This window comes from Adiantum capillus-veneris, chromosome 5 (assembly GCF_014529385.1).
Source record: "Adiantum capillus-veneris isolate H3 chromosome 5, ASM1452938v2, whole genome shotgun sequence".
Lineage (NCBI taxonomy): Eukaryota > Viridiplantae > Streptophyta > Polypodiopsida > Polypodiales > Pteridaceae > Adiantum > Adiantum capillus-veneris.
In genome coordinates this window covers 44338145-44350986 of record NC_140935.1, presented here as the reverse complement: position 1 = coordinate 44350986, position 12842 = coordinate 44338145, and the positions used below count along the sequence as shown (strand labels likewise).

The window sequence follows — 12842 nt, the reverse complement described above, 5'->3', positions numbered from 1 at the left end:
AGTCAATCCTCGAGCAACTGCTACAAAAGATGATGTCTACACCAACAGAGGTGTCTGCAGGAATGATTGCTCCTCTCTCGCCAGGCGAGTCGTGGCCAAAGCACTGCTAAGAGATCTCCTAGCTATCGATGAAGGTCCTGTCCCCTGAGCCGACTGTGAGGCACAGGAGGGAGTGGATGACGGAGCAGGGGGGCTAGTGGGTGGAATGGGAGGGGAGGGTAACAGGGGGAAGGTGGAGGTGATGGAGACCGGGGGGTAGGGGCGGTGGACGGAGTGGGAGAAGGAGGGACTGTCGGAGGTGAAGCTAAGGTGGAAGGGGTATTGGTGGGCTAAGGTGGAACGGAGGCCTGAAAATGGCCATTCCCTGTAACTATGGAATCAGATCCTGATGTATGAGTCTAGTGATCTCTGTCCGTGTGAGAGATAGGGAAGGTGCATCCAAGGAGTATTGGAATGGAGGTAGTTTATCCATGCTGAAACCATGTGATTGAAACCATGATGTTATTTGCCCATATTAGCATGCTTTATCTCTCTGTAGCGCTAACTGCGCCATGGACTCAAGGGCTAGCCAAGCATATCTGTCTCTAGAGAGGTCCCATAAACTATGCATGAAGGAAACTGATCTAGGAAGTGACTCGACCGCGTGAGGGGAGGCAGCTAGCTCCGCTCGAATAATCTCATGTGGCACTGAGGCCTAAGCCCAAATCATTCGAGAAATCATAGAGATTAAAGTCCTCTCCATACATCTCCATCCATTAGTGCTATTAGATCTGCCATGGTGGTCCACTAAGGGTCACCATATCTGAACTCCGTAGAGTATAGCTGAAGCCACTAGAGTGTCAAAAAGCTAGAGCTTTGTTCTAGGTCCCTGAACACATCCTCTCCAATCCTCCAAGGCTGCGTAAGCTCTCGTTAGTCTAGTCTTTGCTGCACTCCTTAATGAGAACACTGGTCCATTGAAGACCACCCAAAGATAGGTATATGCATCTGTATACTTGTTCTCCTGGCCATATGTAAATGTGGGTGCTGACCTCTTGACCCATTGTGGTGTGGTATTAAACACCATAACCTCGGTTTTCCATAGGTTAACAGACACTCCACTGTCATGAGCAAATGTGTACAAAGCATCTAAGTGACGTTGCATCCCCTCTGGGGAGTGAGAAATCAAGACAATATCATTAGCATGTAACAATTGTGGGATCCTTGTCCTTGCCAACTGTGCTCCACGGAGCAAGGTGGAAGTAGGGTGTGACTCGCATACAGGTTTGGGTGATCCGGAGACCCAAGTGAGTTGTGCTGGAGAGATGAGACAAAGACAATATTCCATTAGAGGTGGACTATTGTTTAGAAATGGAAAAGTCTGTGTGTTGGAAATCGATGAGCTTTGACAAAGAATTTTGTTCGAATGCCATGATGTTCCTAGCGCTGGGGACCCAAGCATCCAAAGGACTTTAACATTGGGCAAATGTTATTTCAATTGGCCAAGGATGTGCTCTTACATAGAGAGCTATGTGAAGAGATGTACTCAGTGTCAACTCAACAAGGTAGAGCGCCTTAGAAAAGCTGGCTTGCTACATCCAGTGGAAATCCCGAATGCCAAGTGGCAGAGTATTTCTATGGATTTTATTGTTGGTTTGTCAAATACTAGTCGTGGCAACGATGCCATTTGGGTTGTGGTCGATTGACTCACAAAAATGGCAAAGTTAATACCGACGAAGTCGATAGTAAAAAGCCATGAGTTGGCGGCTTTATTTGTCAATCAACTTTATAAGCTATATCGTTTGCCAGACAATATCGTGAGTGATTGAGATACCAAGTTCACTGGGCAATTTTGGCGAGATGTGTTTGCTCACCTTCAGAGGAAGTTGATTATGTCGTCCTCTGCTTGAGTCCGACAGACAAACCGAGAGGATGAATTAGACGTTGGAAGACATATCGAGGGCTTATGTCCCTCACAAGCATTTTGATTGGGAAAGGTACCCTCCACAATTAGAGTTTGCCTACAATAGTAACAAGCATTCTCCTACTGGATTAAGCCCATTCATGCTGATTTATTGGTTTGAGTCTAAATCCCCTATTGCCATTGGCTTAGAGAAATTCAAAGATCGCCAAGCTCGAGATTTTTTGTATGATATGCAGGAAATGCTCGAATTGGCTAAGGATAGTATAGGGACTGCTTAGGATTGAGTTACTACTTATGCTAATCAAAAGAGATCTTTAAGGACTCTAAATGTGGGACAATGGGTCTATGTGAAGATATCCAAGGATTCGAAAACCATGCGAACCGGCAAACATTTTTAACTTTCCGCTAGATTTTGTGGTCCATTCTTGATCATAAAGACAATTGGCCAAGTTGTCTATAAGTTGGCTCTTCCTTCGGATGTTAGTGTACATCCAGTGTTTCATGTAAGCCGCCTTAAAGAAATGTATGGCGAAGCCGACATTGTTGTGCCTATTGAGGAAAATGTATTGGATGAGTATATTCCTCAAGAACCGGAGGCTGTTATAGATCTCCGTACCAGTCAATTGTGCCAAACAACCTATGATGAGTACTTGATTAAATGGAAGGGTCAATCCGAAAGGTTTGCTACTTGGAAATCAGTTAGAGCTTTGAAAGCTCAGTATCCCCACTTCATTGATGAGGACAATGGTTCTTAAGGGGGGAAGTATGTATGTTATGTCCCGCTTACAGGAGAGGGGATCTAGTCTATGACATCGTTAGGACGGGTGTCCAGTGTCCGGGCGGACGTAGTGTGAATTTGATGACTTGTATAAAAGGAGGCCAAGGCCTCATTCGTATCTATCGACACCCACTCGCAGAGTGCCAGTGGTTAGCGCGTAAAGCTAGGAGTGCTTGAGGTCACCGCGTGGAGGTTAGGCTGGGTGGTATGGGACGCTTGGTCTTATAGGTGCACGCCTATGTCCTTGGACGTTGGCCGCAACATGGGGTGCTACCGGATGGTGGCTTTGGTTGGGTGGTTTGTTCGACGCGTGTCTATAGGCGGTCTGTGTAGCCGGGAGATTCTCTCCGCCTGTTCGTTTGAGCTATGAATGTAGTCATCTTGTTTTTCCCGCTGGCCGCAACATGGGGGAGCTACCGGATGGTGGCTATGGTCGGGTGATTTGTTCGACGCGTGTCTATAGGCGGTCTATGTAGCCGGGAGATTCTCTCCGCCTGTTCGTTTGAGCTATGAATGCAGTCATCTTGTTTTTCCGGGGAAAAGTGCCTATTGCACAGGATGTCGGACAATGGGTAGATTTTCTTCTCAAACGTCAGACTATCCGTGGCGTCTATTTTGGTGCTCGTGGATTTTATGTTCTGCTGGCGGATACTGAAGCAAGGAATCTTTTGCTGGAGATGCCTACTCTTTTTTAGCACACTGATAACCCATGTTCTGCAGTGAGCACTGAGAATAAGAGCTTATAAATAAAATTTTGAAGGTGTGCCTGATCTGGACTCATATTTGGTATTTGTTTTGTAATTCTTTGCAGAGAAATATGTTTTGGCAATTTCTTTAAGTACTGAGCTGAGACTCGTCCTAATTGAGCTCCTTTTGTCTTGTTTAAAGGCACATGATAAAGACTTGTCGAAGGAGCTTTATAAGAGGAAAAGTGCAGTATGTAAACTTTCTTCCAGTCGGTTTTAGAATGTCTTTTGGCCTCAAGTAGCCACAAGTGGGCTATACTTTTGTGCGGTAAAAAACACAATAAAACTTAACACCAAATCTGACAATGCAGATCCATAGGAGAAAAGTGCGAGCATGGCAAATGGTGTGCATACTTTCTCAATTCATTGAAGAGAAGTTAATATGGGAGGTCATGGATCTACTACAAATATGCCTTCTTGTAAGATCGCTGATTCAAATAATGAACATTTTCTGTTATTGCTTCATATTCAATGTTGAAAATTAGGAAACTAACGGTGCTACTTGCAAACTGTGGAAAGCACGGAAATCCTTAGCATCTATTATTATTTTGTTTGATCGCAACTGGCATGCTGTGCGCTTTCCCATAAATTATAGACAGGTTATATGTTTTGTTAATATGGATGCTTTATGTTTCTAAAGAGTTTTGTTGCTTGTGTGTATCTAGAAAAACAATCTACCTTCTGTTCGTCAATATGCTGAAATCTTTGGAGTACAACTTTGCCTCCGCTTTCCTTACCTGGTAAAACACAGCGCTAGACATAATCTGTAGGGAGTTATCTTTCATACTCTGTACGAAAGCTGCCAGTTTTTTAGCTGGCTTTCATTATCTGTTGCAAACACCACTGTTCTTTTTTAAAAAAGGTATTCACGACTTCCTTTATTTTTGCTTCTTTCAATGCCCATACAAGACAACATATCTGGTAATATAAAATGCATGAAGGCACTAGAATGTAATGGAGATTGCCGAGGACATTACCTAAAGATAAGAAGGGAAGCCGTAACATCCCTAGACATCGGTATGGGTGCTTAAGGTATGTCCGATTAGTGTGAACTAGGCAGTTAGGCAGGGTTGTTTTCGTTGGACGGACGGATCGATCCGTCTGATCATGTCCGGTCACGTCCCCGTCCAAGAGTTTTCGGCATCCGTTTGACTGGGCAATGAGCAGTTTGACCGTTTGACTGCGCTGTTTTGGGGGACTTTTTGGGCTACCTTTTTGGCGTTGGATACCTCCCACCTAGTTTAGGATTCCTTTCGTTCAACACCCCTCCCCCCCCCCCCCCCCGCCCGGTCCCCCAGCCACACACACACACACACACACACACACACCTCCCACACGCCTTTATCAAATTAGCCTCCCCTCTCTCTCTCTCTCTCTCTCTCTCTCTCATTGCATTGGTTCCTTCAACCTTGGATACCAAATGAACATTCCATGGACCATTAGGCCAGTGGGAGTCTCTACATCGGGGATGTATGCGCCAGCACACCACTCGCGGTTCAGGAGGAGTGGCCATACTCTTTAGACAGGGGCTTCACAGCAGACTACAGATTGTTGCCCGGGACCCACAGGCCCGCTACATGTGGATTCGCCTCGAGCTCTCACGAGACAGGATCGTCTACATTGCCCTTTGCTACTTTGCTCCCACAGGCTCCAGATTCGCCCCTATTGAGCAGGAGTCACCGTACGCATGCCTCACGGAGGAGATTATGGAGTACTCCACACTGGGTGAAGTCTTCCTTATGGGAGACTTCAATGCTCGTACGCGCAGTGAGCAGTGTGAGGCATATGACCACGAGGACCCAGAGGCACTACACACTCTAGATGAGGAGGCTACTATGAGAGATACAGCAGACAGAGCTCCAGTCACAGCCTACGGACGACATCTACTTCGACTTGGCTCCCAGCACCGTCTCGTTATTTATAACGGGATGGCCCAGTGGCCCACCTCATTCTGGGACCCAGGGAGGCTACACACCTTATCACATCCTTCACCATTCCACCCATACCCATCGGAGCCGACCACACATACCTCTCTTTCTCCATCACCGGAGATACCATCCCACACAGCTCCACAGCACACACTCCACACACCACCATCCATTTCACACATGAGCTAGCCTCTCTTTACTCGGCCGAGGTCGAGCATGGCCTATGCCTCCTCCACCCATCCACACCACTCTCAGTTCTCACATCACATATCTCTTCCGTTCTCCACACTTGAGCTATTAGCTCTTTTCCACACACCACTCACACAGGACGCACTCCCCCCCCCCCGGGACTATGCCTCAGAACCGTTGGTATGATGATGAGTGCAGAGAGCTATACCGACGCCTCCGTGCACGGCGAGCCTTAGGAGAGATCACAGAGAGAGAGGCCAGACGGCATATGAAGACGCTGACACGCCAAAAGCGGCGAGCATTCGAAGAGGCACAGGAGCTTGAGCTATACTGCCTATTCATGAGCATGGATAGCGCGACGGCATGGCGCACCCTGCGCGAGCCACGTCCGACTACAGCTATTGAGGATCCACAGATATGGCATGATTATGCAGAGCGACTTTATGAGGTGCCAGGGCAGCCTCCTATCCCACAGCCACACGGGCCACACCCCACGTGCTCCTCCTTCTTTACAGCAGCGATGGTAGAGAGGGCCATACGCCGCATGCAGCACAGACGATCAGCTGATCATACTGGATTAGAGAGTGAGCACATCATTTATGCGGCCTCCACTATAGCCCCGTTGATTGCACATGTCTTCAACCGGGCTATAGGGGAGGGCTTCCCAGAGGAGTGGACACAGCACACCATAGTGCCTATCCACAAATCTGGCGACACCCTGGACCCAGGGAACTACAGGACTATCATGATTGGCCACACGATGGCCAAGCTATATGGAGCAGTACTTGAGGCACAGCTCAGCCGCTACGCAGAGACCGGGGGTTTACGAGCTCCAAGCCAGGCAGGTTTCAGACGAGCTTTCTCCACCACTGATCACATCTTCGTTCTGCGCTGCCTCATTGATGGGGCAAAGGCGCGGAAGAAGAGGCTTTACTGCTGCTTTGTGGATTTCCGCAAGGCCTTTGACACAGTCCCACGCGAGAGACTCTTCCAGCGCCTTCACAGCATTGGGGTACCAACAGAGATGATTTGGGCCATATATACTCTCTACGAGAGGGTGACGGGTCGAGTTCGTTGCCCAGGCGGTTTTTCAAAGACCATTGCTAGCACCATTGGTGTTAAGCAAGGATGCCCACTCTCCCCGACACTCTTTGGGCTCTACATCGACGAGATCTCCGACTACATACTGCGAGCAGGGGGAGAGGGGAGCGACTTGGCAGGTACTCCGGTCCACATCATGTTATATGCTGATGATATTGTGTTGATTTCAGAGTCACCCGAGGGCTTGCAACGCCATCTTCAGGCCTTGGACGAATTCAGCACACACAGGGGGTTGACTGTGAACCTTGGCAAAACCAAGGTTATGATCTTTCACACATCTAGTGCAGTGAGGAGCGCTGCCACCTTCACAGCAGCAGGAGGAAAGGTTGATGTAGTCACCTCCTATGTCTACCTTGGCATCACATTCACCAGCCTACCAGGACCCTTCACTATGAGGCAGGCTGCTGCTGACAGGCTCACCCGAGGATATGCAGCTCTGGCCATGCTAGAGCGGAGATGCCACCAGGCACACTTTCACAAACCCCGCACGAAGGGGTGGCTTTTCGACACCTTAGTCACCCCGGCCCTGATGTACTCGGCGGCAGTATGGGCACCAGGATTGACAGCTGACCAGTGGACACAGCTTGAGAGGCCACAGGTATGTATGATCTCGCGCTTGCTCCGCAGCAAGAAGACAGTGCCACATGACATTATTAGAGCCGAGCTCGCCACACCACCTATGGTTGTAGAGGCACTATTCCAGACAGTCTGCTTCATCCAGAGGATGAGAGAGCTACCTCCTGACAGACTTACTCGTAGAGCATTTGAGGCAGCTATACAGCTATCAGAGAGTGGGCATGAGAGAGCATGGTACTCACAGGTCAGAGCATGGTTTGAGGGACACGGTCTTGACATGGAGAGCCTACCACCATTCCAGTACGACCCCCACTCACCATATGTTCACCTCTCTCGCAGTGAGAGGAACTTGGTATTGAGACAGGATCTGTGGCAGCTATACACTAGGAGACTCTGGGAGTCACCTGGCTTGGGGACGAGGATGTTAGATTACAGAGACCAGTTTCTCACCATATTGTCTGGTGGGTTCATACAGAGACCACGCTATATGGACACATATATGCCACATAGCTCACGGGTGGCGATTGGTCAGCTGAGAGTGGCTTCACACAGGTTAGAGATTGAGATCGGGAGACATATTGGTGTTTCCAAGGAGGAGCGAGTCTGCAGAGCCTGCACAGAGGAGGTGGAGAGTGAGGAGCACTTTGTATGTAGATGCAGAGCATACACTGAGATCAGAGGTAGGTATGAGGCCTTATTCAGAGGACAGCCCACTCTCCGAGAGATCATGGACTCTCGAGATTAGAGACAGCTCGGACGTTTCTTACTAGAGATACAGAGCCATCGGGACACACTACTACAGCCACACACAGCTACACAGACAGAGGGGAGACAGTCGCAGCTCACAGACTTCTTTCAGAGGATTGCCGCCCCTCCCTCACCAGACACTCAGAGGGGAGTGACACTGCCACAGGCGGAGGTGAGCCGAGCTAGAGGACGACCACGAGTCACAGGCTACAGGGGCGCGAGCTCCCACCATCGACAGATCGAGGAGATCCGAGCTCGGGAGCGCCGTGCCACTGAGGAGCGAGTAGCTCAGATGAGGGCCGGCCCGACAGCTTTCATCCGGGTAGCCTTGGCACCAGCCCCGCCCATGTACCACATCTTACATCCCCCCGTTAGTACAGGATGGAGCTAGATAGCTTGATGCATTCTCATGATTGTACTACCTTGACCATATAGACATGCATATACCCCTAGAGAGATAGAGCTCCATGCCTGCTCAGATACTCCACTACCTACATTCAGTTCAGTTTTGTATCAGTTTTGTTTCATTTGTCTTTCCGATAGACGGATGACATACACACCATGTACATTTGATTTGTCTCATAGGCCGATTTCGGCCTGACATAGACGTTAAAAATCTTTCTTTCTTTCTTTCTTTGTGTGTGTGTGTGTGTGTGTGTGTGTGTGTGTGTGGACAGCTCAGAGTATCATCACACCAGCTAGAGATTGAGGCAGGGAGAGCTGCACATGTTCCCAGAGCAGAGAGGATATGCAGACTTTGCACAGCAGAGGTTGAGAGCGAGGAGCATTATGTATGCAGATGTAGAGCATATGAGAAGATTAGAGGCAGATATCCGACCTTGTTTGTAGATCAGCCCACCTTACATCAGATTTTTGAGTCCAGAGACCAGCGGCAGTTCGGCCGCTTCCTCATAGAGGCACAGCAGCATCGGGACTCCCTCCTCCAGGCGGCATCAGGTGGGAGAGATGAGCGCCAGACAGAGCTCACTGACTTTTTTCAGAGGCCCACAGTAGCACCATCACCTCCGACCATCTAGAGAGGATTGACTCTACAGTAGGCTGAGGAGGTCAGAGCTCGCAAACGCCCACATACCCATGGACGTAGGGCACCTCGCCTACACCAGAGAGAGATTCAGGAGATCGAGGAGCACTACTATAGATCTTTGGAGGAGCGACGCATTCAAGCTTTCGCAGACCCAGCCGCCATCTTATGCGGATTGTTCACACCCTATCCGCCCATGCATTATGTATTACATCCTGACTATGGGATTGGATGGAGCTAGAGATAGGATAGAATCTCATGTTTGTACTTACCCCCATTTTTGGAGCTCCCCCCCCGCCCTTGTATCACTTACCTCCTCCCCCAGTCATTTCACAGGATAGCTTACTTTTACTCTTGTACCTTTTATAGGATAGCTTACTTTTACTTTTGTACCTTTTATGCTTTATGGATACACAGAGGACACCCACCGCATGTACTTTGATTTGTCTCATAGGCCGACTTCGGCCTTTTTATAGACGTTAAAAATCTGTGTGTGTGTGTGTGTGTGTAGCGCAAGCAAGTCTGCAGGAGGAAAATGGCGGGCTGCTGAGCACACAGCCCTCTCTGTCTTAGTGCGAGCAGGCCTGCAAGAGAAATGGCGGGCTCCTGAGCGCGTAGGTGTGTCTGTCTTAGCGCGAGCAGTCGTGTGGAGGGGATGACCTGCGTGCGGAGGAGGTAACGACCTGTTGTTGCTGATTGGGGATGAGTTGCGTGCTGGGGAGGTGACGACGTGCAATGGAGAGCAGCGCGCTGGGCCTGTAAGGCAGCAAAGTACAACAAAACAACCCCCCCCCCCCCCCCCCCCCCCCCCCCCCCCCCCCCCCCCCCCCCGCTCCTCTCTCTCTCTCTCTCTCTCTCTCTCTCTCTCTCTCTCTCTCTGAGACGACCACGATCGAGATGCAGAAGCACACTTCATCGGAGGAGACTACAACAAAGGATTAGAAGCATTCTAGCCAGACACCTGGAATGCTCCTAAGAAGTTTATTTAATACTTTGTATTTAGTTTTCACATTTATTTTCACACTTTTCGCACTTAGTACTTTAGTACTAAGGTACCCAGACATTGTAACAGATTCACCACTTTTGTATCAGTTTGGTCTCATAGGCCATCCTGGCCTTTTGAAGACGTTAATATAACATTTCATTTCATTTCATTTCTCTCTCTGTAGCGCGAGCAGGTCTGCAGGAGGAAAATGGCGGGCTCTTGAGCACGTAGCCCTCTCTGTCTTAGCGTGAGCAGGCTTGTAGGAGAAATGGTGGGCTGCTGAGCGCGCACATGTGCAGAAACGTAGGGGGAGCTGATCGCGCAGGGCTGGACCAACAGCAACACGTGACTGCACAGGGGAAGGGAGGTCTTCAGTGCCAAGGGAACTCATTCTACAATACCAAGGGGACCAACAGGTCACGCTCACTATCTGCAGCAGGTGGTGCCCGCTAGTGAACAGAGAGGGCAGGTTCGCAAGCCACTTGGGAGCAGGTTTGCATGCTGGCAGGTTTACGCAAAGTAGCTCTCACCACCAGGTTCACATAGGGTACGTCGAGCAGCAGCAAATCAGTGACTCTGCAGCACGCCCTTATGGTAAAAGCAAAGGAAGGGGGACTCGCGTAGACTTAGAGCTTGTAGGAATAGAAAATAGGGGCCGTTATGATGGAGGTCAAGAGCGCTTCACCAGTCTGCAAGTCCCGCACGAAGGCAACCTTCATGCTTACAAACCAGCAGATAGCATAAGTGGAAAGGGAGATGAAGGAGTGGAAAGGAGAGATGGAAGGATGGTGGAAGGAGAAGGCAAACCTTCTTCAAATGTTCCTCAACGAAGGCACGCAATGGAAGAAGGAGAAAGAGAACTTGCACGTAGAGATACAAGCACTTAAGGCGGATTTACAAGCAGTCAAAGAAGAGATCTCAGCCCTTAAACGAGAACTTGCAGATAAAGCAAGCAATGGACTAGAGGAAGTGAATTCCAGCCCTCGGTGATAGAGGAAATCAAGGTAATTAAGGAACAAGTACGGATGATCAAAGAGGAAGAGAAACAGAATGGGGCAAAGACGTCCTCGTGGGTGGATGTAATCATGAAGACACAGAAGAAGGTGGATGAGGCCGAGAAATGGATAGAAGTCGCTAAGAAAGGGAAAGGGAAATAAACCACATCTATCCCCACTCCTACAATCATCAACTTGACTTTAGAGAAGAGCAGCGAAGGAAGACTAGAGCTTTGCACATACGAATAACCTGTCTAAAAGACCGAGATGATGTAGAAGGGGAAGTCAAAGAACTTCTCCGCATGATGGGTAGTGAGGCTACTCATACAAAGGCATGGAGGGTAGGGAAGAAGACACAAGGAAATGGAGAGACTTCAAAAGAAAGAGTTCTAATCATGCGCTTCTCATCCATGGAGGCAAAGAAGGACTTCTTGAAGGAGCGTCCTGCGCTAAAGAAAACGGGCATATTCCTTGGAGATGACCTCACACTCACACAACTTGCTCATATGAAAGAAGTTATGCCCGGGATAATGACAGCTCGAGAGAAGGGGAAAGTGGCCTTCTACAGGGATGGACGAGTGGTTATTTTGGAGAAGTGTCCCGCATGACGGTGCGAGACCTATGGGACCACACTCAGAATGGCTACATGGACTTGTAATGGATCTATGTGCCTTTGAGGATAGTTTCACAGGCAGAGACATCATTTTCTACTCTAAGATGCATCAGGCCCCGGGGCAATCCATGCCCCATGTAAGCGGATACAGATGGGAGACAACTTGTAGACAGGAGAATCGATCAGAGCGCAGAGGACGAGGTTCAAGAGTGGCAGTCTTATTCAATGAGGAGGTACAGTCTCTAATACGTATAGCTCGTAGGGATGCGCATTCTAGGTACATCTGGGTGAGACTGAAGGCAGAGACAGGCGAATATCTCTACATCGCTATTTGCTATTTCCCTCGTAGTACGTCAATCTATGCATCACCTAGAGGACAGTCCCCCTTCTCTATTTTAGATGATGATATATGGGAGTTTTCCAGAGACGGCGACATTATTATCTTGGGGGATTTCAATGCTAGGACTGCCCATCACCAGAGAGTATTCTATGATACCTCAGAGGAGTTGATGCGAGAGCTTGATATTACAGAAATGGGCCTTTCTAGATTATCACAGGATGCAGAGCACACTGAGTATGGCAGATACTTGACTGATATGGGAACTACAATGGATTGGCCATTTTGAATGGCTTACAGAGATTCCCTGCAGTTGGTGGTTTTACATGCTTTCCACACCGACATGGCGCTAGTACAGTGGATTATGTTATGGCTCCGCCAGGACTCATTCCTTCCTTTCAAGATTTTGTGGGGGGAACTAGGCCGGTTGGGATAGCAGTCGATCATGCTATCTTGTCTCACTTTATCGTTCGAGTTCAGTGCAGCTCCATTGGGAGAGGTCTCCACACATACTCGGTAAACCTTCATGAGGGAGACGTATCACGTGTACACTGATGAGATATACAGGCAGCTATGCACTCAGGTGCCATTACGACCACTAGATGAGCTCACCCATATTCTGGCAGAGACACTACATGATGCAGTCTTAGAGGCATATCCCCACAGCCAGCCTACACGGAGACGATCTGGGAGCAAGCCTCAGAACAATTGGTATCATGACGAGTGTAGAGAGATGAGAATCAGATTACAAAGAGAGGGTTCATGGGTACTACTACACATAGACAATCACGGATTATCTTCCGCCTCCTAGTGGGACGAAAGAGGAGGGCTTACCTATCTCAATTAGAGCGTGATCTGTATCAGCAGCTGTTTACGAGTCAGGACTCTAGTGAAGCATGGAG

At 48.9% G+C, this 12842-nt stretch overlaps 1 protein-coding gene across 5 annotated transcripts in view; it reads left to right on the top strand.

The window, feature by feature from the left end:
- LOC147457218 (tRNA/rRNA methyltransferase (SpoU) family protein) overlaps nucleotides 1–12842 on the top strand; it is a 241074-nt gene that overhangs the window by 99182 nt on the left and 129050 nt on the right. For 4 of the 5 annotated variants that reach the window (XR_015188091.1, XR_015188090.1, XM_086512176.1 and 1 more), the window contains 3 exons: nucleotides 3570–3617; nucleotides 3739–3846; nucleotides 4093–4167. Coding sequence is in view for 3 of the 5 variants with exons in the window: in XM_086512176.1 (XP_086368302.1) it covers nucleotides 3570–3617; nucleotides 3739–3846; nucleotides 4093–4167 (231 nt within the window). In the remaining 2 variants the exon portion in view is untranslated. The remainder of the gene's footprint in view (nucleotides 1–3569; nucleotides 3618–3738; nucleotides 3847–4092; nucleotides 4168–12842) is intronic. The other variant, XM_086512175.1, reaches the window with a different exon arrangement.